This window comes from Artemia sp. Qi Xiang Cuo, chromosome 3, assembly GCF_049724085.1.
Source record: "Artemia sp. Qi Xiang Cuo chromosome 3, ASM4972408v1, whole genome shotgun sequence".
NCBI lineage: Eukaryota > Metazoa > Arthropoda > Branchiopoda > Anostraca > Artemiidae > Artemia > Artemia sp. Qi Xiang Cuo.
In genome coordinates, this window is record NC_142796.1 from 46,318,597 (window position 1) to 46,345,802 (window position 27,206).

General features: G+C 35.9%; 1 protein-coding gene across 1 annotated transcript in view; it reads right to left on the reverse strand.

Annotated features, from left to right (window-relative positions):
• LOC148954172 (cysteine protease ATG4A-like) overlaps nucleotides 1-26,880 on the reverse strand; it is a 73,787-nt gene extending 46,907 nt beyond the window's left edge. Inside the window, exons 1-2 of the mRNA XM_089086189.1 lie at nucleotides 26,692-26,880; nucleotides 5,256-5,598 (exon numbers count right to left, since the gene is read on the reverse strand). Of these exons, the coding sequence (XP_088942315.1) occupies nucleotides 5,256-5,598; nucleotides 26,692-26,857 (509 nt within the window). The 5' untranslated portion in view covers nucleotides 26,858-26,880. The remainder of the gene's footprint in view (nucleotides 1-5,255; nucleotides 5,599-26,691) is intronic.
• Nucleotides 26,881-27,206: the final 326 nt, after the last annotated feature.

Below are 27,206 nucleotides of genomic sequence, written 5' to 3' on the forward strand. Positions count from 1 at the left end.
ACTGCAGCACGTCCAAAAGACATTTGTCAAAGAGCACAAACATTTCAGAAAAAGCTTCTCAACAACGTCACCTAAAACACCCACTTAAGATATAACCTCAAAAAAGGAAGGACCTCCCTATTCCTATAGTTGGCTCTAAGGACTGTAAAATCTTCACATTAATTGAAACCCAAGCGCCTATAACAAAAAGGCAAGTATAAGCAAATAAGCATATAACATAGCACAACAGTAAGCAGAGCTGCAAGCAAGAAAAATAGTTGTCTCTGAGGACATCCCCCCCCCCCACCTCTCAGAAAAACGAATTCAGTAAATATAAAAAAGAATACAAAAAATGATTAAATTAATGGAGAAATAGGACACATTTTATTTTAGGAGAGGGCATGACCCAGCCTCCCCTGTCATCCCCTGGTATATGGTCAGTGATGGGGTAGCATTTAAATACATGTATTTAAAATATGTACTGAAATATTTTTCATGTAGTTCAAACACATATTTAAATATATTTCTGGTGCACTTTATGCACTTTTTTCTTGTATTTGAAATATAAAATACTTTGACAAACAACATCAAATACCTTCCTGTTATAACATAACGAATTACATTTTACCAGTAGATGGCATGTCATTCTGGACCACTTCAGAAGGAATTTCTACTTGTTGGAGTAATGAACAAGTTTGACTCGAAATAAAACACGATGGAAAAAATTTCAGTAACTACAATTCTTGACAGGAAACATTTCAAAAGTAAGATAGTAGTATCAAACTTACTCTTGCACTTGAAGGTAGTTTAGGTTAGTATAAGAACTCTAGGTGCATCTATAATGATTAGTATACATTAAAAAGTTCTTAGTAACAACCTGTAAGCAGGGTGTTCAAAACTTTTAGAAAATATAAGAAAATCAATTTATATAACAATTAATCTATCAAAAGTAATTGGGTTTTGATGCTGATTCAAAAAATCGAAAATTCATTAAGTTTAAAGATGTCCATCAAAAGCTACAAGCTTGAGAAAATTTCACTGACTTCTAAAAAAGGAGGAAACTCCTATAAAAAATCCAACGATCTTAATGAAAATCCCAGAAGAAAGATTTTGGATGTGTTTATTTATTTGTCCTTTTCTTTTGTTTTCCCCTGGAGTGATTGTATCAGACTAGGGGTTCTTGAGGATCGGGAGAGGGCTCATTCGAACGGGAATTGGAATTTCTAGTGCCCCTTTTCAGTAATTAAAAAGATTTTGCAATGGGAAAGTGGCCTTATTAGCTACTTTTAGGCACGAAAAAGTGATTTTCTCCCATCGAATGACCATTCTGAGATAGGAGATCAATTTATGAGTACCAATAAAAATTCAGCTTCTCAGTCGTAGACAAAGTAATGGCGCACATCGAATTTTTTTCCCCTGAAAAGTCATGTAGTCTAGTCCATATAAGAAATAGTAAACATGGACATTTATTATGTTAATCCTTGTCTTGACCAAGTTGAATCATTTGATTGCTCATGAAATTATGTGCATTGGCATATAATTATGCATCAGCTATTATGAAGGATGCATTGCGGGTAGGGTACTGTGTAGGGGGGGGGGGGTGTATAAGATGCTTGAAAAAGCGCATTTCAATCCCTAAACTGTCTAACTCTCAATGGATCTTCACATAATTACAGGCATGGGCATGTGTAGGGGGGGGGAGAGAAGTATGGAATTAGTCTCTCACCTGCCTTCACTTAGACTAACCCTGAATGAGGTAGCTACAGGGGATACCTCCTATGTTATTATAGAAAAATGTTTCTGATGTTTCTTTTAATGTTTTTTTCACCTAAACTGATTTGGTTTATAATATAATGGTGTATAAGTGCATTTAATAATTATGAAGAAGGGATGGTGGATAATTATGTAGGTAGGGGGTTAGATACCCTAAAGAGTACATTTTAATGGCATTAGTTTTAAGCCCCATTGGATCTTCAAAAAAAATAGAATGAATTTTGAGGAATTAGTGTCCTAATCCCTCTTGATTCCCGCGAATATTTTGGATCTGTGTCTTTAGTCTATCCCTACAGAATTTTCCATGGTGAGAATTCTCTGGGCAAAATTTTCCACAAAGGGAGTTTTTCCGGCATGATTTTAAAAACAATCAAAATTAAATAAAATAAAAACTAATTCAACTGAATGTAAGGAGCAACATTAAATCCTAAAGCAAACAGTAATTATTCCGCATATGAGGGGGGTTTTATCCCGCTCTACCCCTTGCCTATTACGCATTAGGTTTAGTGTTTCCTCCTCCAATTAAATTGCCCTTGTATTTCAGCAGCCATTATTAAAGAAATTGGAAATAAGTCAAACTTTGGCGTAAAGAGCGACGGGTAAAGAACAGAGCAGCCCCCTTTCATACTGGAGCAGCCCTAATAATTTCTGTTCGCTTTAAGCTTTAATATTACTCCACACATTTCAGTTGAAAAACTTGCGGCTGTTTTTTATTTAACTTCAATCTGGGCAGGTACGGGTTATGAATAAAGAGTCATATTTTTACCCTGTAATGCTCAAGGTTTAGTTTCGGCTCTTCCCTTGGAATCTGTGAACCATCACAATTAGTCAGAGATTCTAATTTCTTAAAGCACTACTTTTCTGAAGTGAAAGCTTTGTGTGAAACACCACTGAAAGGAAACAAAGGCCCCAAATGTTATTTTTCATACTTTTAAGTATCAGCAGACAATCGTTGCTTGAGCTGAATAAAATTTTCAAAATATGTGTTTACCACTTTTTTAATGCGCCAGCTGCTTTCTGTGATTATTTCTGTGATTTGAACATACTAATTGCAGTTTTGTAGTCCTTACTGTGTTTCTTTTTATCTACATTTTGCTTTTAAAACAATCTCAACCAAAGGTACATTAAGTCCTTGCTGCTTTAACACATTCTGTTTATTAATCACGATGAAAACAAAAAGGACAAATTTCAAACCTAATTTTTAAGTAACTTAGATCAGTGAACAAGTAGAACAACCTGCAAAAAAGTAGCTAATATCTGCTTCATGAAGGAATGTATTTCGTGAAAGTTACTTCATCTGCTTTGAATTTATATATCTCTGTACGGATAGGTATCCCTCCGCCATAAGAGGGGAGTTCTCACTGATGTCTAGAGACACACCTGGCCATAAAAGCCTTATTATCTCCTTAGAGATTATCCCTTTCGATCGGAGAACGCCTTACATACAGAGGAGGCTCCAGAAGTCAAACACTACTCAAACCAGTGCAGTAACTATGACTGTAGGCAATTCTACCAACATTCTGCAAATAACACCAAGCCTCAATACTCTGACTCGATTTTAAAATTAAATAAAAAAAAGTTTTTTTTTAACTGAAAGTAAGGAGCGACATTAAAACTTAAAACGAACAGAAATTATTCCGTATATGAAATAACCTCTTTTAAAAGTTCCCCCCTCAAATACGAAATATTTTATGTTCGTATTAAATTTATTATCGTATATTAAGATGCTTGAGATAAAATTAAATGCTAAGATTGGCCGAAAAATAACACAAAGAAATTATTCTTTATATCAGCCATTATTTAACAAAAATTTTGTTCCATTTCATTTAGAATGACCCTTGAATCACCAAGGCTGTTTAGTTGGAACATATCGCTCTTTTGAAATTACTAAAAATACTTTAGCGTAAAGAGCGAGGTATTGAGGAGGGGACGAACCCCCTCATATACGTAATAATTTCTGTTCGTTTTAAGTTTTAATGTTGCTCCTTAATTTCTGTTGAAAAACTTTTTTTTATTAATTTCAGATTTTTTTTTTTAATGCTGGAAAATTCAGCAGCCCCTTCACGGAAATTCTCTTCCCCTTGAAAAGATCCTCCTGAAAGATGTCCATGGAAAGATCCTCCCTCGTAACAACCTCCCCCGACCCCTCTACCCGAAAAAATCCCCCCTGAAAGCGTCTGTATACTTCCCAAATAACCAATACTACATGTAAACAATGGGCAAAGTTCATAACTTGCAGCCCTTCCCCCACGGATTCAAAGGCATAGTTATTAGATTTTTCGACTATACTGAACAAAATGGCTATCTCGAAATTTTGATCCGGTGACTATGGGAAAAAATGAGCGTGGGAGGGGCCTAGTTGCCCTCCAATTTTTTTGGTCACTTAAAAAGGGCACTTGAACTTTTAATTTCCGTTCGATTGGGCCCTCTCGCAAAATTTTAGGACCACTGGGTCGATATGATCAACCCTGGGAAAAAGAAATAAAACAACAAATAAACACGCGTCTGTGATATTTCTTCTGGCAAAAAAAAATACAGAATTCGACATTTTGCAGATAGGGGCTTGAAACCTCTACAGTAGGGTTCTCTGATACTCTGAATCTGATAGTGTGATTTTCTTTAAGATTGTAAGACTTTTAGAGGGTGTTTCCCCCTTTTTTCGAATATAAGGCAACTTTCCTTAGGCTCATAACTTTTGATGGGAAGACTAAACTTGATGAAACTTATATATTCAAAATCAGCATAAAAATGCAATTTTTATGATGTATCTATTGGTATCAAAATTCAGTTTTTAAGAGTTTCGGTTACTCTTGAGCTGGGTCCCTCATTACTTACAGTTCGTTATCACGAAATGTTTGATCAAAGATTCTATAGTTTTTTGAAGACAAGAGGGAAGACATTGGTTCAGCCCTTCTTTATGAAATGATTTTACAAAAGTCTGGTAAATTCAACATGTCGATCGTTTCGTCTGCTCTTGTCGATCCCCTTATCTCAGTTGGAAGCACCAGTTTGACATGCGAGAAAAATGAACTTGAAGATGATAAAATTGGAAAATGATTGATGTTAAAAGTAAAAAGAAAAAAAAGCATAAACGTAAAAAAAACATTAGATTACAAGTGAAACAAATTGTTGTTTTATATTCGTAATTCTTGGTTTGTATAATTTCTATATCAGTAAAGTATAGCCTAAATAAAACTCTGTGCTTACCTTACTAAACATCCTTCCTATATTATCTTTTACACATTTTAGTTCAGGTGTATTTGGGTATTTAAGTACGTATTTTAGTATTTAAATACAAAATTAATGTTCAGTCAAGTATTTGGAAATGCTATTCAAATATATGTACAAGTAAGTATTTTGTATTTATATTTAGATAATTTTTAAAGGTTTTTACCTGGTCCTGGTTTATAAAACTTAGAAACACAAATACACCCTTAAAACATGTAAGGAGGAAAAAACTTAAAACACGAGTAATATAAAGTATTCAATTCATGTGAATGCACCTTAAAACGTGTCCAATAGTATTCGGCCCAAACCATTGACCAACTACTTTCCCTTTACACACTCCCATCAATGCGATTTGATGAATTGAGTAGGGGCAACTTCGTTTATCTTCAAATAGTTTCAATATTTTTTTATATATTATATTATCTCTATCCTCAGTACATAACCAATGTCTGCCAAGATGAAGACGAATCAAAGATTCAGCAAGGATCATTTGACCACATCGAAGCATACAGCCCCATCCTTTATCAGATGTGAAAGTCGTGTTTCCAATGGTTTGAAATCCTTTCCTATATGAAAGCCACAATCTGCTGTATATATCTTTATGTAAATCATCAATGCCTAAAAGAAAAAAAAATAATTTTTCAACATATTTTTTCTACCTCATCATCTTTTCCAAAAGATGAATTGAAAAAAAACTTTTTAATTAAAAAACTAATTAAAAGATTTTAATTAAAATTTAATTAAAAGATTAATTAAAAAAACGTTAACTGAAAAAATTCAAATGAATTTACTAAAAAAATGTGCATTGTCAGCTTAATATACATATGCTGATATTTACTCCTTAAAATCTTAATTTTGATTTCTTAAAAATATAAAAGTGAAAACATTTCAAAGAATTTTTTCAGTAAAGTACAAATAATGTTCTGGCTTTTAGAAAGCATGGGGTTTAGAACCCTACTCATATTAATTTCTGCTCGTTTTGAAATTGATTCTGTTATTTATTTTAATTTCTGTTTGTTTTGGGTTTCATTTATTTATTGACACTGATTTGTGGTAGTTATATGCTTGGTAGATTATTTGATTCTATTTTTGTTCATATTCGGTTTAATAGAGTTCTTTACTTTTTTTTGAAAACTTGTTTTTTGGAAAGTTTTTTTAATTAATTTATGTTCGTTTTATATTGACATAGTCTTTTTCAGGGAGAAAGACTGAGCCTCTTCTAACGTTAAACAACCATCCCTTCCATAAAAACCTTAAATACCCCTGGGCATAACTTACAACCCTTGCCCATAATCTGTGGAGTTTGTTTCAACTCCGAAAGCCTTGTTATATGATATTTAGACTATTTTGAATAGAATGTCTATCTCAAAATTTCTACAAGATGCATTTCGGGACAATACGACGTGTGTGTCGGGGGGAGGCAGGGGTGGATCCAGGATTTTTTAGGGGGGCGCAAAATAGGTTGATCCGATAAACTTGCGTTAGGAGCGAGTTTAATTAACGCAAACTTGCGCTAATTAAGTAAATTACACTACTTTAGACTACGCTAGGGGGCGCCCCTCCCCCCCTGGATCCGCAACTGGGGGAGGGGGTAGCTGCCCTCCGATCTTTTTGACTCTTAAAAAGAGCACTAGAGCGTCTGATTACCAATCCAATGAGCCCCTTCGGAAGTTTATATGACCATGCTTTCTATAAAAACCTTATATGTCCCCAGGGCATAACTTACAACCCTTGCCCTGAGGGCTGGGGGGGGGGATTTTTTATCCTCAAAGACATACTTTCTAGACCTGTCTGATATGCTGAATAAAATGGCTATCTCAAAATTTTGATTGGAAGTGTTTTGGGAAATGATGAGCATGGAGGGGCATTTGCCCTCTGATCACTTTTGACTAATAAAAAAGGCACAAGTCCTCTCAATTTTCAATTGAATGAGCCCTTTTTGAAGCTTCTACGACAAAGCTTTCGATAAGAACCTTATATACCCCAAGGGCACAACTTAGGACCCTTATCCTGAAGGCTATGGGGAGGGGAAGGTTGTCATCCTCAAAGGCATAATTTCCAGACCTTACAACTACGTTGAACAAAATTGCCATATCAAAATGTTGGTCGGAAATGTTTGGGGAAATGATGGGGATGGGGGTGGGGTGATTCTTCCTCCGATTAATTTCGACTACTAAAAAGGACAATAGCCCTCTCAATTTCCAATCCAATGAGCCTTTTTTGAAGTTTTTACAAAATACTTTCTATAAAAACATTATATGCCCCCAGGGCATAACTTGCAACCTTAGCCCTGAGGGCTGTTGGGGCTGGGGATGTCATACTTAAAAACATAATTTCCGGATCCTTCAACTACGTTCAACAAAATGGCTATATCAAAATGTTGATCGAAAGTGTTTGGGGAAATGATGGGCATGGGGGGGGCATTCACCCTTCTATCGCTTTTGACTATTATTCAGGGCACTAGCCACCCCAATTCCCTATAAAACAATTTCTATAAAACCTCATATTCCCCCAGGGCATAACTTGAAACCTTAGCCCTGAGGGCTGTGGAGGGTTGTCATACTCAAAAACATAATTTCCTGACCCTTCTACCACGTTCTCAAAAATAGATATACCAAAAATTGAATCAGAAGTGTTTGGAGAAATGATGGGCATCGGGGGGGGGGGTCATTCGCCCTCCGATTGCTTTTGACTATTAATAAGGGCAATAGCCCTCTCAATTCCCAATTGAATGAGCCCTTTTTGAAGTTTCTATGGCAATGCTTTCTATGAAAACCTTATATGGCCACAGGGCATAACTTACAACCCTTGCCATGAGGGTTGTGGGGGGGGGGGGTGTCATCCACAAAGACCTCCTTTCCAGAACTTTCAACTACGTTGAACAAAATGGTTATCCCAAAATTATGATTGGATGTGTTTGGGGAAATGGAGGGCGTGAGAGGGGGGTTATTCGTCCTTCAATCACTTTTGACTATCAAAAAGAGCACTAGCCCTCTCAATTTAAAATCGAATGAGCCTTTTTTTAAATACCTACAACATCGCTTTCTGTAAAAACCTTATTTGCCCCCAGATCATAACTTACAATCCTTACCCTGAGGGCTGTGGGGGGTTATCATCCGTAAAGACTTAATTTCTAGAACTCTCAACTACGTTGAAAAAAATGGCTATTTGGAAATTTTAATTGGATGTATTTTGGGAAACGGTTGGCGTGAGAGGAGGTTTAGTTGTCCTCCAATTACTTTCTACTATTAAAAAGGGCACAAGCCCTTTCAATTTCCAATTGAAGAGGCCCTTTTTGAACTTTCTAAAACCACCCTTTCCATAAAAACCTTATATGCCCCCAGGCCATAACTTACAACACTTACCCTGAGGTCTGTGGGGGGAGTTGTCATCCTCAAAGACCTAATTTCCAGAACTTTCAACTATGTTGAACAAATTGGCTATCTCAAAATTATGATCGGATGTGTTTGGGAAAATGGTGGGCGTGAGAGGGGGGTTAGCTGCACTCTAATCAATTCGACTATTAAAAAGCCCTTTCAGTTTCCAATCAAATGAGCCCGAGCCCTAGCCCTTTCAGTTTCCAATCAAATGAGCCCTTTTTGAAGTTTCTACGAGAACGCGTTCTATAAGAACCTTATACGCCCCCAGGGCATAACTTACAACGCTTGCCCTGAGGGCTCTATGGGAGTAATCATCCTCAAAGACCTAATTTTCAAAACTTTCAACTACGTTGAACAGAATAGCTATCTCAAAATTTGGATTGCATGTATTTGGGGAAACGGTGGGCGTGAGGGGAGGGGAGGGTTAGTTGCCCTTCAATCACTTTCAACTATTAAAAAGGGCACTAGTGTACCAGGGTATAACTTACAACCCTTGCCCTGAGGGCTGTGGGGGGTTGCCATCCTCAATGACCTAATTTCTAGAACTTTAAACAACATGGCTATCTCAAAATTTTGATTGGATGTGTTGACAAAACTTAAAACCCTTGCCCTGAGGGCTCTGAGGTGGTTATCATCCCCAAAGACCTAATTTCCAAAACTTTCATCTGCTTTGAACAAAATAGATATCTCATAATTTTGATTGTATGCGTTTGAGGAAATGATGGGCGTGAGAGGGTGTTTAGTTGCCCTCCAATCACTTTCAACTAATTAAAAGGGCACTAGCCATTTCAATTTCCATTTGAATGAGCCCTTTTTGAAGTTTTTATGACAAAGCTTTCTGTAAAAATCCTTATATGCCCCCAGGGCATAACTTAGAAACTTAACCCTGAGGTCCCTGGGGGAGGCTTGTCGACCTCAAAGACATAAATTCCCGAACTTTTCACTACTGTGAACAAAATGGCTATCTCAAAATTTTGATTGGATGTGTTTTGGAATTAAAAAAGGTGGGCATGAGAGGGAAAGGGGGGGGGGGGGGGGTAGCTGCCCTCATATCCCTTTCGACTATTAAAAAGGGCACTAGCCCTTTCAGTTTCCAATCAAATGAGCCCGAGCCCTAGCCCTTTCAGTTTCCAATCAAATGAGCACTTTTTGAAGTTTCTACGACAACGCGTTCTATAAGAACCTTATACGCCCCCAGGGCATAACTTACAACGCTTGCCCTGAGGGCTCTAAGGGGGAAATCATCCTCAAAGACCTAATTTTCAAAACTTTCAACTACGTTGAACAGAATGGCTATCTCAAAATTTGGATTGCATGTATTTGGGGAAACGGTGGGCGTGAGGGGAGGGGAGGGTTAGTTGCCCTTCAATCACTTTCAACTATTAAAAAGGGCACTAGTGTACCAGGGCATAGCTTATAACCCTTACCCTGAGGGCTCTGGGGGGTTGCCATCCTCAATGGCCTAATTTCTAGAACTTTAAACAACATGGCTATCTCAAAATTTTGATTGGATGTGTTTACATAACTTAAAACCCTTGCCCTGAGGGCTCTGAGGGGTTTATCATCCTCAAAGACCTAATTTCCAGAACTTTCTACTACGTTGAACAAAATGGATATCTCAAAATTTTGAGTGCATGTGTTTAGGGAAATGGTGGGTATGAGAGGGGGATAGTTACTCTCCATTCACTTTCAATTATTAAAAGGGCATTAGCCATTTCAATTTTCAATTGAATGAGTCCTTTTTGAAGTTTTTATGACAAAGCTTTCTATAAAAACCTTATATGTCCCCAGGACATAACTTAGAAACTTAACCCTGAGGTCCCGGGGGGGGGGGGCTTGTCGACCTCAAAGACATAAATTTCCGAACTTTTCACTACGTTGAACAAAATGGCTATCTCAAAATTTTGATTGGATGTGTTTGGGGAAATGGTGGGCATGAGAGAGGAAGGGGGGGGGGGGGGTAGCTGCCCTCCAATCCCTTTCGACTATTAAAAAGGGTACTAGCCCTTTCAATTTCCAATCAAATGCGCTAACAAACAAACTGGTACATTATAAGATAAAGAGCATAATTTTCATTTATTTAGGATTTCAGCAAACGCTGAAACAAAAGCTTTTTCTATAACGGTTAGTTCTTGCATTGATAGGATTTAGAACCGGAAATTTTTGTGCTTTTAATCGAGGTTAAATGGGGTTTTGGTGTGCAATAAGGGGCTGGGAATAGAAATTGAAAACTTGGGTTAAGAAGCAGATTATGGAAGCAGAGGTGGAATTCCTCGAGGAGAAGAATGTAAGGCACTTTGCTCCGCCTGTAAATAATCCTCAAGGATCTTTTTTGTATAATTTCTAGCCTTTCGGACTGATCCACCGTAAGGCCAAAATGTCATATCGGGCAAACATACTCAAGCAGTGGGCGGATAAAAGATATGTAAAGGTACAGGATATGTGTTTTTGGGCAAAAGTCTGTCGTGTTCAGATGTCAAGAAACAACTATCTGCTCAAGGGCCTGTTGTCAGAAGTGTAGCTATAAACCGTGCGCGTTAATATAAGTTCCAGTCCTTATTGAAATAATTTCTGTTTTTTTTTTCAGAATATTAATGGCACTCAGGAGAAAATAGGAACTTTTGAGAATCCGCCATTAAAGTATGATATTTTCAGTTTAAGTGAACACTAGCTTAATGTAGATAATTCTTTAATGCCAGGACATTCGTCTGACATGTGTCAAAAAAGAAACAAGGATTTTCAGTCCTGTGATTCTTATCATTCAATGACAGTTTGTTTGGTTATTACAAAACTAATTGAAAAGATTTTCTTTTCAAAATGTCGAATTTTACGTGATCATGGAGATCATCAGTTTGGTTTTCGCGTGAGTCTTGGTGTTGAGAATGCATATGCAGTTTTCACGTCTATTTTGGGGGAGAGTTTGTGCAATAGATATTTCAAAGGCATTTGATTCAGTCCTACACTCCCCAGCTATTTTAGCACTTCTGAGGAGCAGAGTAAGCACATTCATTTGTGCCTGTCTGTGGCAATGGTATCCAATTTCTTCTTTACGTGTCCATGTCAAAAATCTTTATAGCAGTCCTGCAATATTTAACAACGCCATCTGCTGTGCAACCCACAGAATATCACATTTTCTTATTGAGCCATTCATTGATGCAAGTCACCTTTGATGCGCGAATGACATTCTCTTCCAGTCTCATGATTTGCAATCCCTCCAGGCGGCAATGAGTAGCCTCTATGTCAGGCTGTTTGACATCAGGCTGTCAGTCGCTTTTGCTAAAACTGAATTTCTCACTTTCGGTTGTCATTACCCTCCTGTTTCAAAAATTTAGGTTTGCCCTGCTACAATTTCTGCCTCTGCATCTCTTGGGTTCCTAGGCCTTCCATTTGAGACCTCGATTTGGGCAATATGGTCACTAATAATCAATGTGAGGAGAGAGAAATTGAGAAAGTCCTGCGGATTTCCTCTCTAGAATTAAAGGCCAATTTGACAGGAAAATGCTTGGTTGGCTGAATAACTCATTTTCGCACCACACGTGTTGTTTTTGACACCCTTTTGGACAGTTTTCTCCACCTTTTATAAAAAGCAAATCCGATCGTTGTTCTTTAGTTTCTGCAAGTATTTTCTCAGTATTCCCTGTTGGACTTTTAATAATTGCATTTCCCGACAGTATGGTGTTTTTGAGATTTGTCAAAAATAGATGAGCTGTCTCGTGAATTTGCTGACCACTGCAATAGAATCGGCGATTTTCCACTAGATTGTTGTCTTTTGAGTGCCTAGTGTCGTATTGGGCTTCTGGTAAAGGGCTAATTGGATAAGAGAAACCTTGGTCAGCTATATAACACATTTTTTGCACCATGTGTGTTGTTTCTACAGCCTTTTGGACCATTTTCTCCGCCGCTAATAATAAGTCAGTCCGATTGTAATTATCTTCTTCTATTTAACAGCAGGCGGGCTTTTCAGTATAACTATTTAGCCCTTTTCCTTTTGCTTCACTCTGTGGGCTACAGAGCTACTGGCTTGATTGCCTCATATTTATTAGATATATTCAGATATCTTTCAGCAGATCTTTCGACTCTAGGAGTTCAAATATAAGATGATAGATGTCGATTTCTATGCTCTGTGTGCAGGTACAGTTGGCTAGGCTCTTGGCTGATAGTGGGATTTTGTTGTGTTTGAAGTATTTTAACAGTTTAAAAAGCAAGGTATGTTGTGCAGACGTCAGCATATTACATTCAAATAGGCAATGGTCAATTGTTTCATTATTCATATTACAATGCCTGCAAAGAGGGGACAGGGGAATTGAACCACTTGAATTAGAAAGCTTATATGAGAATGCAAGGAAATTTAGTCCATTTGTTCCAGAACGAATTCTATGATAAATTTTAGAAAGATACTTATTGGGAAAGGGGGAAAGGATAGGATTAATCTGATTAAAATTAATATCTGATAGCCTCCATCGGTAAAAATCTCTAATTTGTATTGGTCTCCCACTTGGCTGGTCAATATTTATAGAATTTTTTGCTATTTCATCAACATGATGATTACAACTTATGCCAGAGTGGCTAGTAATGTACTGAAAGTAAGTTTTTATGCAACTTGAAGAAAGATTATCAATAATAATGAGACAATGATAAGTGTCAATGTCCAACTTATATTGAGGAGCTGAGGCCAGCAACTCAAGGCTTGATAAAGAGTCGGAATAGATGATAATATTATTTGAATTTGCAATCAAAGGTTGGTTTTGCTTAAGGTGTTCTAATGCCATGATTATGGCATTTAACTCAGCAGACATTATAGATAAATTATTAAATAATCTCTCTCCTATTGCAATTTTCAAATGAGGAAGGAAAACACCACTTGCAACTTTCTCATCCATTTTTGACCCATCAACAAATATTTGGAAGTGATTTTTATAGGTAATTGTATTAAGTTCTGCAAATTTTTTTTGGACAAAAGCAATGGGGGTTAAATCTTTATTCCATTTTGAAAATTCAGTATTTATTATGGGAAATGACCAAGTCCATGGAGGGGATTGGGGGAAAGTAGGTGCAATAGAATTTGCTGGTACAGGGAACTTCTTTTGAATATTGGCATACTCATCTGCAATACCTCTATACATGGCTGGATTTCTTAACCAATTATGTAATGTGTGTGAGCTATTTGATTCAATTTTTGTAAGATGTTTTATCAAGAGAAAGCTACGTCTCTCCCTTATTGTTGTTAATCCACTCTCCATAAGCAGAAACTTGGTGCTTGTGGGTTTCCTAAGACCAAATATGAGACGTATTATATCATTTTGTGTTGTTTCAATTTTTTACATCTGGGTCTTTGCACATGCACCATAGACAATTAGCCCATAGTCAATATGGGGTCTTATATGTGATTTATAAAAGTGGAGTAAGGTTTTCTTCTTACAACCCCAGGGTGTGGAAAGAAGTCTTTTTAGTATATTTGCTTTTCTATAACATTTTTTTATTGTGTTTGAAATGTGGAGGTGGAAATTAAGTTTTTGGTCAAGCATGAGACCTAGGTAATTAATATTATTATCTTCTGGAATAGATGTTTTATTTAGAGTTAGTTTTGCATTAACATGGTTTCGCTTCCGGTGAAATTGGATTATTTTTGACTTGGTGGGTGCAATGGGTAAATCTGAATGTTGAGAGAATTTTTCAAACTGGAAAAGTGACTTTTGCAGATTTGACTGTGCTATCTGAAAGGTGTTGCCAGATGACCATAGCACCAGATCATCAGCATATTGTAGATTCGTGTGGGGTAGGTTCATGTCCCAGAGATATAGGGCGAAAAGGAGGCAACTGAGGACTGCTCCCTGAGGTAGGCCTTTGGAAATTGTCTTTTGGGGTGAAGAGGCTGAACCAACACAAACAATGAAACTTCGCACTTCTATGAAGGATTTAATAAAGGATACTAGCTTAGGAGGTACTCCAAGGTTTGCAAGTTTATTTAAAAGGATTTGGTGGTTCACATTGTCATATGCTCCTTCAAAATCTAGGAAAGCTGCCACTAGGATATTATTTTTGAGAAAGATTCATTTATTGCATTTGTTAGCAAAATGAAAGCATCTGTTGAGGAGTGGTAATTCCTGAATCCAGTTTGAGTGTGTGGGATCATGTTATTTTTCTCAACAAACCAGAGGAGTCTGTGATAAATCATTTTCTCCATTATTTTCCCCATCACAGGTGTAATCATTATGGGCCTATAAGACTCAGGGTTATCTTTTGGTTTATTTTTCTTTAGGATTGGTAGGATGGACGAACATTTTCATATATTGAGGAACCTAGAAGATGCCCAAGCGTGATTATAACAATTTAGCAGTTCTTGTTTGTATGAAGGTGTGAGATTCTTTATCCATGTAGGGTGTATATTGTCATAGCTACTGCTAGTTTTGGACCTAATATGATGTATTGTATTATTCAATTCCTGGATTGAAAATGGATTGGTTATGGACTCGGATCCTGGGCGTGGTTGGTAACTAGGGTTCATAGGAATTGTTGACAGTTTGCTTTGATTATTTGATGTTAGCTTATTAACAAAAAGAGTTGCAAATAGGTTAACCTTTTCATTATCATTGTCATAATGGGTATTATTATGTATAAGCTCATACAGGAGTGGGTTGGGAGAAGTCTTTTTCCCACATATGTGGCTTATGACTTTATGTATAATTGGCTCATTTGTTTCTCTGGAGAGATTATTTGCAAAATTATTCCAGTATTTATATTTAGCATCTATTATAGTCCTTTTTAGATTAGATTCTGCTTGTAGTTTTTTTAAATATGTAGTAGGTGTTGGTTTTTTTATGAATTCTGTCCTAGCTGCCTTTTTTATCCTCCATTTATTTAGGCACTCATTTGTCCACCATGCTTTAGGACTTTGTTTAGGAAATTTTTTCTTAGGTGTTGTCCTGGGGATAGCATGATTAGCTATATTTATTAGTAAAGATGTCAACGCTTCAGCATGTGTGTCAACTGTTGTGTTAGAAATGCATGAACTTTGGGTGAAACTTGTAATCTCATCATTTAGCTTATTTTGGAAAATAGACCAATTTGCTTTAGTGTTGATATATTTGGATGTATGAGATAAAGTTTCAGCAGGTTCATTTAGGGAGCAAACTATAGCAAAGTGGTCTGTACATAGACTATCAATTTTATTTATGTAAATTTTGTTCAAAAAATTTAAAGACACAATTTGTAGGTCAATTGTGGAGAAATTGCCACTTTTGGGGTTGAAATAAGTATTCAGGTTTGGAGGGGTAGCAACAACTAATTCATTATTATTTGAAGTCATATGCTCAATAAATTTACCAGCTTTATTTGCTGGTTTATTCCCCCACAAAAGGCTGTGGGCATTGAAATCACCACAAATAATGATATTTTTTAACATGTTAGAATTATTTATATAATTAAAGAAATCCTTGGCATCTGTAGTTTGGCCATTAGGGTTATAAAAGCTTATTATGTAGATTTTTAAATTATTCAGCCAAACACTTAAACCAATTACATCAACATCATTTTCAAAATCTGGAAAATTGATGCCACAAAATTTTATATTATTATTAACTAATAAAGCTACACCACCTCCTTTTCTCTTTGAAGATCTATCCTTTCTCAGGATAGTATATCCCAGAGACTTAATTTGTTGATTTTGGGTTAAATAAGTTTCCTGGAGGCAAGCAATATTAATTGAAGTATTATTCATAAATGATATTAGTTCATTTAGCTTATTTTCTGTGAGTGATCTTACATTCCATTGGAGTATTGATAAACGTTGTGTTATTGATTTATTCTTCATATGACTGTGTATCAATGTTCAGCTTTGTTAACAGTAAAGCAAGATCTTTTTTTGCTTGAATGAGCATATCATCTGGGATGTAGATTTTTGCCAATTCTGCAATAATTTTTGTTTTCTGTAGTGGATGTATGTTCATGGCCTGAACTGCATTACAGTTTAGAATGAATAAGCATATATTTGGGGATTGCATTTTTGGTATTGCATCCTGTTTGTTGGTTAAGGGATTGACTCCTGGTAGTGTTTCTGGTTTGTTTCTTCTTGGGAGGGAGGGCCAGGCTGACCTCATCTCACTGGAAAAGGAGGCTTGTTGGCTTGGCGATTCCTTCTGATAGGGATTCGATCTAGGGGGCTTAGAAGATGGTGTTTTATAAGGGGTACTTGATGCATTAGGGGCGTTTGACTTGGGGGTTTTTGTTGGTTTCATAACAGGCTTTATTTGTTATCGTTGGGCAGCATTTGCTTCAATTGCTGCAAAGGGGTATGGGATGGCTTTCTCTGTTGATATTTGGAGTGTTAGAGCTCTTTTCTTGTATGCAGGGCATAATGATTTATTTGTAGATTCATGTGGACCTTTGCAATTGATGCATGCAGGCTGAGTGTTGTTGCAAGTTGTCAGCTCTTTAGGATGGAAAGATTTACAATTACTACACTCTTGGAGAATTTCATTGCATTTGTTTGTTGTGTGTCCCAGTTTGAAACACTTCTGACACTGAAAAGGCTTAGGTTTGTATTCCTTGTGTGGTTTGATTTGCCCAAATAGGAATAATTTTTCTGGGATATCAATTTTATCCTTCAGTGTGAATAAGAAGGATCTACTAGTTTTTAGCCCATTAGAGTTGGGTTTTCCAAGTTGGGTAACATCCTCAACTGGGATTGTGTTTCCAGCCCTATCTGAAAGGCCTTCTTTTAACTCCTGAGTAGATATCTCTGGGGGAACATTATAAACTACTATTTTTGTTGGTGATTGTTTTGGGTTCCAATTAGATGCAATAATTGGGTTATTCAGAAGGGATTTAAGGTTAATTATTGTATCTGCTGATTTCTGATCTTCTACAGCTATTAGCAGAGATCCATCACGGTTAATGTTAAGAGAGAATATTGATTTTAGCAATTTAAAAATTGCAACTCTTATTGCAGAGATCATTTTTATTTCAAAGGGGGTAGTGGGAGTAATTTTAAGGTAGATTCCTAAGTTTTTGGAGGGAGGATCTTGGGCAGGGAGAGGGGAAATGCTTTTAATTGGGGAGATTTTTTTCCTTTTTTAGAACTTCTAGAGAGGACCTCTTGAAACCCATTATCATCTATGGTTACATTAGCCCCTACACTTATCATTGTCCTATTCTCCGAATTGGAGCTATCATTATAACTTTGAGATAGGGTGCTTGACCAGCCAGGATGGGTATCTTTCACTATGACACTTTCACTGGAATTTGATTTGGGATCTGGGGGGACTTTTCTTTTGGAGGACTTCTAATCATTGCCTATTAGAAAAAGCTTTAAACACAGAAATAAAACTAAATCAAAAAGCGAAAATAGAAGATATCAAACAGTCCGCACTATACTATGGGGGAGGATAAACACCACAGTATAGCCCTGAGGATGTCTTGAGCAGAATTGGTTTGGTACAACTGCTGATTAGAATAGATAATAATCACAAGAAAATATATTTCGATTTTCTTAAAAGGTTGCTGCTGCTGAAAGAATTCATTTTTAATTATTCATGTTCTGCAAATTTCTTCTATGATGTCTTCTGTTCATGATGTCTTCTATGAAGTTTCTAATGTCGGAAAAGGTAAAATCTCATAGCATTTGATCTTTGTTGATTGAGTGTTTAGAAGTTAAGTTTTCAGTAATCCTACATGTTTTTATCAGTGTCCTTTTCGTGTTTCTTTTAGTTCACACTCCTCTTAGTGCGTCTTTGTTATATATAAAGTGTAACAATAAATTATTATTATTATTATAGCAAATGTCTTTGACAAAATGTGCGACAAACAGGAGCGTCAATTCGGGGAGGGGGTGAAGGCTCTATTTTGGTTTTGGGAAATACCTTTTTTGGCATTTTCATTGAAAAAATCCAATAGAATCCCCACCCACCCCCCCCCTACATTGACACTCCTAACGAAAAGAATAAAATAAATCCAATTTGTTCTAATAATTGTAGTTTTCAAAAGCTAAAACTAACTGAAGTTCTTTTCTATTTGAACGCCATCTACATCTACATGAATTTTACTTACAGTTACAGGAACAAATAGACAGGGTCCCAGTTGGAAATATGGTATTTTTATTAGATTTTAATGCCCAGGTTGGTAGAAATAGGGATAGATGGTATTTTAGCCTAGGTAAATTTGGTGTAGGAAAAGAAAACAGTAATATCTACAGACTGCTGAAATTTTGTAGGTATAACAATCTAGTTATAGCCAATACAGTATTTGGTCATAAAATAGCGTATAAGTTAACATGGTATTCATGTGATGGTAAGATACCTAACCTTATCTATTATGTTATAGTAAACCGAAGACTGTCAGGATCAATACAAAATACTAGGGTATATAGGAGCGCTTTTATTAATGTTAAAAATAAAGATCACCATGTCTAGTAGTGTCTAGAGTTAATTTAAATCTGAAATTTCGAAAGGGAAAACTACCTTCTGAAAATTTATGTCGTTGGTAGATTCCAGGATGAGAATGCGAGCGAAACTTTCAAGGAACAGCTAAATAAGCTAGTGATCACAGAAGGAAGAGAATAATTGAGTGATACAAATGCATATGACCTATTGGTTGAATGTGTTGAACCCCAAACAACAACAACAACAGATAAATACTAAACTGGAGAGTTAAAATTTGACAGTCGTAGAAGATGGATGGAATAATATTAGGAAGTTAGTGAAGTTGCAGATGGTGCCTTAGGGAAGAAAGTTAGAGATACAGCTAGTAATATTAGTGAAAATGCTCTATGTTTAATAGAGAGGAGAAGGGACTCGTACAAGATTTGAGATAGATAATATGAAAATAAAGGAATGTAAAGAAAGTAGAGAAAGCATTAAAAAATCAACTAAGGGAGTGTGAAGTGGAGACCATAGATAAAATTGCCAAGGATCTGGAAGATGTAGCTAGATGACATAATAATAAAATATTGTACTAGCATGTTAATAAGCTGAGAGTGAGTAGTCTATCTGGACTTGTCCTGGTTAAAGATAGGAACGGGGCCACACATAGTGATAAGAAAAGAGAGAGGGGTAGAATATTTTGAAGATGTGCTAAACCAGGATAGAGTTACAGGTGGAAAATGAGGAATATGAGGAAATGAGGAATATGAGGAAAATGAGGAAAATGAGGTGGAATATAGAGGAAAATGAAGAAGTTTGTGACCCCTTGGATGTGAAGAAAGATTTCTTTTCTGAGGAAGAATTAGTGATAGTACCAAAAGGATTAAAAAAAATGAAGCCCCAGGTGCTGATAGTGTTGTAAATGAGTTTCTTAAATATGGTGGCTATGAGGTTAGAAATAAGTTAATGAAGATTATTAATATGATTTCTGAAAAAAGGGGAAGTACCTAGAGATTTTAGAAAAACCCTAATTAAACCCCTGCATAAGAATGGTGATAAGATTAAGTTTGGTAATTATAGAGGCATTAGCCTGGTTGCACGGCTACCAAAACACTTTGCTGATGACAAGACTGATTTCAATCTAAATTGTGCTGCCAATTTTCACCAACAAAATCCACCACTAGCTTTTATTTTTTGTGGGTCAATTTGAACAGCAATTGTTGATCAAAAAGGTTTTCATGGTTGCCAAAACACTTCGCTGACGACAAGACTAATTCACAAAGCAAAGGGGAATGGCTTGTTGATCAACTATGATTGAGTATTTTTGCTAGATAATGGAAAAACACCTATTCTAAGTCATCAATAAAAAAATTGTCAAACTAAAATCACAAAAGAAAATATGTTCATAAAATTTTATTGAGCATCCTCTCCTTGCAAAGGTTCAGCTAAGATTACAAAGTATTAATACAAGTCGAGTGCATACCCATTTCTAAAGGAAACATTTTAAATGAATAAAAGTTGTACTGTTAGATTCTTTATTTTATGTTCTTTCTGAATATCATAGATGCTCTTTTCACAGTACATCCCCTCCTGATAGTCCCATATACATTAGCGGATCCAGGGGGACGGGCAGGGGGTGACCACCCCCCACCCCCCTTGACATGCACAAAAAGTTCTATTATTATATTTCTGTGACTTGATTTTGAGATCAACGCTGGATCAACGCAGGTTTTCATCATCAGTAGAAATACTACATCATTAAAATAAAAACTAATACATTTATACAAAACAAAATGATTAACTTCTGGAAAGAAATGTTGAATTTATGAAGTTGTAGAAAACAAATGTTGAATTTGTAGTTGTATACTTGATTGGTCTCATTTCCTCATAAATATGATGCATATATGGGGAAATGAGACGCATATATATGTTGTATATATAGGGAAACAAGACCAATCAAGTATACAACTATAAATTCAACATTTCTTTTGCAATTAGAAGACACAGAAGACTTTGCCATCTTCATTGGAAATTCATTTTACATTTAGGCAAGATTAAAGAAGAAAATTTACATCTCAAGACTTTGAATGAACCCTGTTTTTTAACTCTCTCAGAAAAATCTAGTGAATGACCCAGAAGTTAATTATTTTGTTTTGCATAAATATGTTAGTTTTTATTTTAACACTTTAGTATTTCTTGTGATGATAATTGGTGCATATGTGATCAAAATATCTAGACTTTTGTACCTATTTTCATTGTCTAAATAAATGGACTTTCCCCCATTTGAATGCTTATTTGTTTGTTATGAGAACTGTACCATGAATAATATGTAATATGTACTTAAAATACGAAAAACTTATTTCCTTCTAAAAATACTTCTGATATAAATTAAACTCCCCCTAATTGAGTTTAAATCCTGTTTCAAACTTGAGTCTAAAGTCTAATCAACAAAAGAAAAACTGCGTTTTATTGTCAGCCAAATATCCCTTTAAAGTACCAAGTAAAAGATGATTAATTTTTGCATAACAGCTTGAGGAATTTCAAGAATACTCTGTTGTACTCTGTAAAACTTCACATTGTTTGTTCTACAAAACAAAAGAGACTTGAACATTTCCAAACGCTATTGACAGATTTGAAAAACAAAAAACTACGGGTTTTTTGCAAGTACAAAGCTAATGAGATGGATTTGAATTTTGCAGAAGTATTCAACAAAAAAATAGTGGGACATTGTTTGAAACTAAGTTTGGAGGTTCTCTTAGGAATGTGAGCATTTAATGATCAAAATATTGACAAAAACTATTGGGTAATCAGTCAGCATAATGATCTTATTTTGTCAGCATAAGAATAAAGTAGGGGGCCCTCCAAAAGGAGTTGAGCCAATTGTGAAATAGCTATTAATGCACAGAATCAAGACTCGTGTTATATAGTGATGAAAAAGTGTTTTTGGGCACTACTAGACTATTCTATGATCTATTATGATATTATCATTCTGACTGTCAGTACGGTTGAATTGAAGTTTTGCTTATACACATACATTGCTGTATACCCAAATGTAAGTCTTAATAAACCTATCCTATTACTTTTCTATTTGTGTTTGTTTTTATTATATGCCTGTATCTCGTATCATAGTAGGTAACTAGTTCAATTTTACTCCACAGGTAGCGCTCCCAAGGAATCTGATCACCATATAACACTAGAGGAACTTAGCCAAGAAACAACTATAAGAAGTATGGCTACGCATTTGGACAATCGACTCCCCAACCCAAATTAATTACCCCATAAAACAATTCAAACCTATTACTTTAATCTATTTCATTTTCTCCCATAGGGAGTGGAGCGGTCATTTTCTACCCCCTATTATAGAACTTAAGTGTTGACAGTGATTCCAATGCTGTGACAAATGGCAAAACTATGGCTGATTCTTTAGCATCAACTGAAGTGTGTAGCCCCGAGCCTAACACAAGCATCAAAAATATAAGCACTTTCTGCAAAAATGATATTGGAAACCATATTGATAGAATTGAAAAACTGGATAATTACATGCAATACCAATTGCTTCAGAACCCTTAGATTCTGCCATCTAACTACAGCTTCCCCTATTCAGTTCACAAGAAGCAGGGCAGGAACAAAAAAAGATTTTTCAATCATACTTGCTTGAAAGAACTGCATTGGCTACCACTCTCAAATAAGATGAGAGGCCTATTCTGTAAATATTGGGTTTTGTTTAACGTCCAAGCGGTGGGAGGCTCCAATCAATTGCAAAACTTGGTAAAATGCCCCTTGTGACATTTTCTAAGCTAACTGGAGAAGACAGCAACTTGCTGTCTCATGAAAATAATCAGTACCACCATGATTCAGTTGATGCAGTCAAACATTTCCTTCTAAAATATAATAGCCCTGAAACCAGCACTTTAAGCCTTGTAAACAAACAACACAGCCAAAAAGTGCAGGAAAACAGAGCAAAATTGAAACCAATTGTAGAATCAATTATTTGTAGAAACTTTTAAGGTACCATGTAAATACAAATGATGTCACTTTAAAACAATATTTAGAAAGCTCATGTACAAAAGCTACTTATATAAGCAAAACAATGTAGAATGAATTAATTCAATGTGGTGCTAAAGAGATTCTTAGAGAAATTCTTGCACAAGTTCATTCTGCCAAGTTTTACTGTGTGGTTGTTGATGAAACAACAGATGTGTCACATGAGTCACAACTAAGTATTGTCCTTTGCTTCAATTACAATTGAACAAAACACAAGGACTTTACTGAATTATTAGACCTACACAAAACATGTTACTTGGACAGCATTGGAAACTTTGAACTGATCATTAAAGGGGAAACATGTGGAAATGTTGTGTTGGATTTTCTTTGATCTCTTGGGCTACATTTGGAAAATTGTGTGAGCATAGGCACTGATGGATGTGCTATGATAGTTTCAGAACATTGTGGTGCAGTAAAACAAGTTGAAAAGGTAGTAAAGATTGCCCTGCGTTGCCCATGTTTCAACCATGCTCTAAATCTTTCTATGTCAAAAACCTTTTCTGTCCAGAGTGTTAGAAATTGCACCAGAGTAATAAAAGAAATAGTTACTTTTTTGGGGCTTCTGTAAGGCACAATTATGCTTTAACCAGAGAAATAGAATCACAACTATCTTGCATGTGTGAAACACGCTGGATCAAAAGTTTACAATTCCTTAATGTAGTTTGTGGTAGAGTTACCTAAAATCATGGAAGCTCTTGAGATCATCAGTGGCTGGGCAGAATGCATAACTGCAACAAAAGCAAAATTATTGACTGCTGTCACATCCTCAAATCTGATAGCAACCATTTACACTCTTAGTAACATAACTGGACTGTTTTTACCACTCAGCCAACTATTTCAGAAGAAGAACATGGGCCTTGTATCAGCAGTAAGCCATGTCAAGGACCTTCTTACCCAGTTGGAAGTCAAGCATTGATAGAGTGAAAGCAAGTTAAAAAAAAACATTTGACAAGGTAACTAAAGCAGAAATTGAGCTAGGTTTAGAAATAACAGTCCCAATGATATCAAAAAGTAAATGAATTGGGTCAATGTGCCATTCAATTCACATGAGGAATATCATAGACATTCAGTTTTTATTCCCCTGTTGGACACAACTATTTCAGACTTAGAGAGCTGTTTTCCTGTAGAAATGCTGGTCACTTTCAAACTCAGTGTGTTCATGCCAATAAATTGTATAGAAATGAACAAAAATAATTTGCTGATACAATTCATGGCTTATCAGTGTAATACTGGTCAGTGATTGGTTTCCTCTCCCAAACGGTCTGTGAATCTGTCCTGAATAGAGAAGTGAAAATATAGAAAGCTCTATGGGTTTGTCTAAGAGAAAGCAATGCAGGCAAATGTAGCCTGAAACACTAGGAGAAACTTTACAGAAACACAACTGCAATGCTTATATTTTCCCAATATTTCAGCAGTTTTGCAGATCCTCATGACCCTACCTGTCAGCATGGCATCTGTTGAATGAAGTTTTTCTACCTTGAGAAGATTGAAAACATGGCTAAGAAATAAAATAATAGAGGAAAGACTCAACAGACTTGCCCTTCTTCACGTTTACCGTGATATTGTCATAAGTGTAGAAAGCATTATTGATAGATTTGCTAATAGTGGGAATAGGAGGCTAGAATTTGTTATATAATATTGATAGTGATTTTATAAATGTGGTTTTGTGGATAGCTTTATAGAAATAATACGAGGCATGTTTTTTTAAGAAGTACTGTTGTGTGATTCTGCTGCCGCAGCGCTATGGTGGGCATTCTGCACATGCGTGCTGGTTACCTACATCTCTTGTCTACGCACTGACGCCATTACAGTCGGATTCTGCATTGTATACATTGTTTACTAAGTGTTTAAGATGCCTCCAACAATCATGAATCCCGCCAATTGTGAAGTACGGGCTGTTATACGATTTCTTAGTGCTAAAGGCGTAAAACTGATCAATATTCATCGTGAGATCTGTGAAATTTACGGAAAAAACATTGTGAGTGACATGAGTGGCCTTCGTCACACCAGAATCAAAACAACAATCCATGGAATGGCGAAATTCATCATCACCCAAAAAAGTGAAGTTTGAGCAAACAATTTCTGCCCAGAAAATCATGTGCACAGTAATTTGGGACAAAAAAGGAGTATTGCTAGTGGAGTTTCTGCCTTGTAATGAGACAATCAATGCAGCGTCTTATTGTGAGACATTGAACAATTTGCATTGTGCAATCCAGAACAAAAGACATGGCAAGTTGAGTAAGGGGGTCGTTTTGCTGCATGACAGTGCCCGTCCACATGTGGCTAATTGGACCAAAGATCTCATCAAATCTTTTCAATGGGAAACTCTAGATCATCCACCATACAGCCCTGATCTGGTGCCCAGCAACTACCATTTTTTCCTGCACTTGAAGAAACACCTGGATGGTCAGCGTCTTCAAGATGATAACAAACTCAAAACAGTTGTGATACAAATCAGGCAGCAGAATTTAATAAGGAGGGTATTGAAAAACTGGTGCCACGTTATGACAAGTGCCTCAATATTCACATAAATTAATTAGAAAAGTAGATTAAGGTATAGGCTTTCATGTAAAAATAAAATTATTGCAATATCTTTGTATGTCTTTTTTAAAATTCCAAAACGGTACTTACTTAAAAAACATGCCTTGTAACTGAATGACAAATAGAAGCAGATGAATGCAACTTTCAATATCAGTAAGTATCTTAGGCTTAATTTAGAATGGTAGAATGGGATTTTTTTGCAACAAGCCATCCCCCCCTTCCTAAAATCCTGAATCTGCTATTACCCATCTATAGAATTTAAAAAAGAAAAATTAATTTAATTTAAATAAAGCAGTGGAACAAAAACACAAAAAAGACAACAACAAAACTTTAAACAATAAAAAAATATATATTTTGACTTCATGTACAGGCAAAAAAACTTCAAGAAAAAAAAAATAAAACCATATAAAAAGAACAACAGCTAACACCCAAGAGAAAAACTAGTTTGACAACCATTTCTGGGGTAAATTACACTTTGAGCCTTTAAAGGGCTCTAAACAGCAGATAACAGCCAAAATGTTTAAATCATGTTTCTAAGAAAAACTGGCTAGGGAAAAAGAATTGCCATTTTTAGCTGCTTCAGGAATAATAATATTATTTCCTTTGGTCTTAACAGTAAAGTTTTATTTTGAAAACACATTGGCAGAATTTTTTTAAAAAAGAGCTAGAAACTCCTCAAAAATGACACTAGTTTGCTAGGATGTCATTTCCAAGGGTATTAGGCTCTTTTTAAGAATTCCAATAATTTGTTTTAAATTAGCATTTTACTATTAAGACTAAGGAAAATAATAATTAGCCTACCATTCCTGGTATAAGCCTAGAGAAGGACCTGTAGAGGAGGATAAATGTTAAGAAAAAAAATTCATAATATGCATAATATGCAGAATAACTGTAGCTAACATATTTTGCATACAGTTAGTTAGATGGCACTTGGGTGTTAGTTTATAAATGATTTTCAAGACTTAAAAACAGGACAAAAATAATTAAAATGTGCTGGAAAAAGAAGTGAAAATAAAGGTTCTCCTCCTGCAAAATGTGTTAACTAGGATAATTCTGTATATTATGAAGTAAGAATTGTTTTCTTAATATGCTTCCTTATGTTGAGGACCAACCCTGCATCTATAGGCTACTGACTCTGTCCTAGGAATAACTGTAGGACTTTGGAAGAGTATAAGAAAAAGCATGAATTGATGTATCAACTTTCATCCTAGTTAAATTAGCCTATATTGAAAACTGCAAATTTACTGTTTTAAAAGGTAGGCTATGTCAAGTGTGTTTTCATCTTTTAGCTAGCATATGTACCTAATTACTAAAACATTTATCAGTACCGAATTTAATATTTGTTGACATTAAATGCCAGGCCTAAACCAAGATTCCCCAAGAAAACTTACACTTTGGTAAAACATGATCTTTGCCTAGTATCCAAACCACTGATCCAGGAAAGTCACTAGATGTAGAATTTTCTTCTAGAAAATCTACGGGTTCCATCTGTCCTGGTTCATAGGTTAGGCATGCATCAAATAAAATGTCTATAGTATCCTTAGTAGGATGATACATCACCAGACGAAGACATGCTATTGAATTTTAAATTACCTGCCGTTCGCTGAAGGAAATTCACATTTCAAACGAATTCTCATGATCATAACCACGGACAAGTAACAAGACATGGCTTTTCCCTGCGTGTCATGAAAAGCAAGGAGTGAATCATGAGTTGTACCATTAAGCAGCTGTGCAGATTGGCTACTCCTAGTAAGCTTTTAAGGCACCATGTAGAAATCCAAAACGCATTAATTCCCGTGATACTACTGGCAACGTTTTATTTGGTCGCTAGTTATCCCAATAGCTGCAAAACGCTCTGAAGTAATTTATTTTCATTTCACATTAGACCTATCCGAGGGCGCCGGCA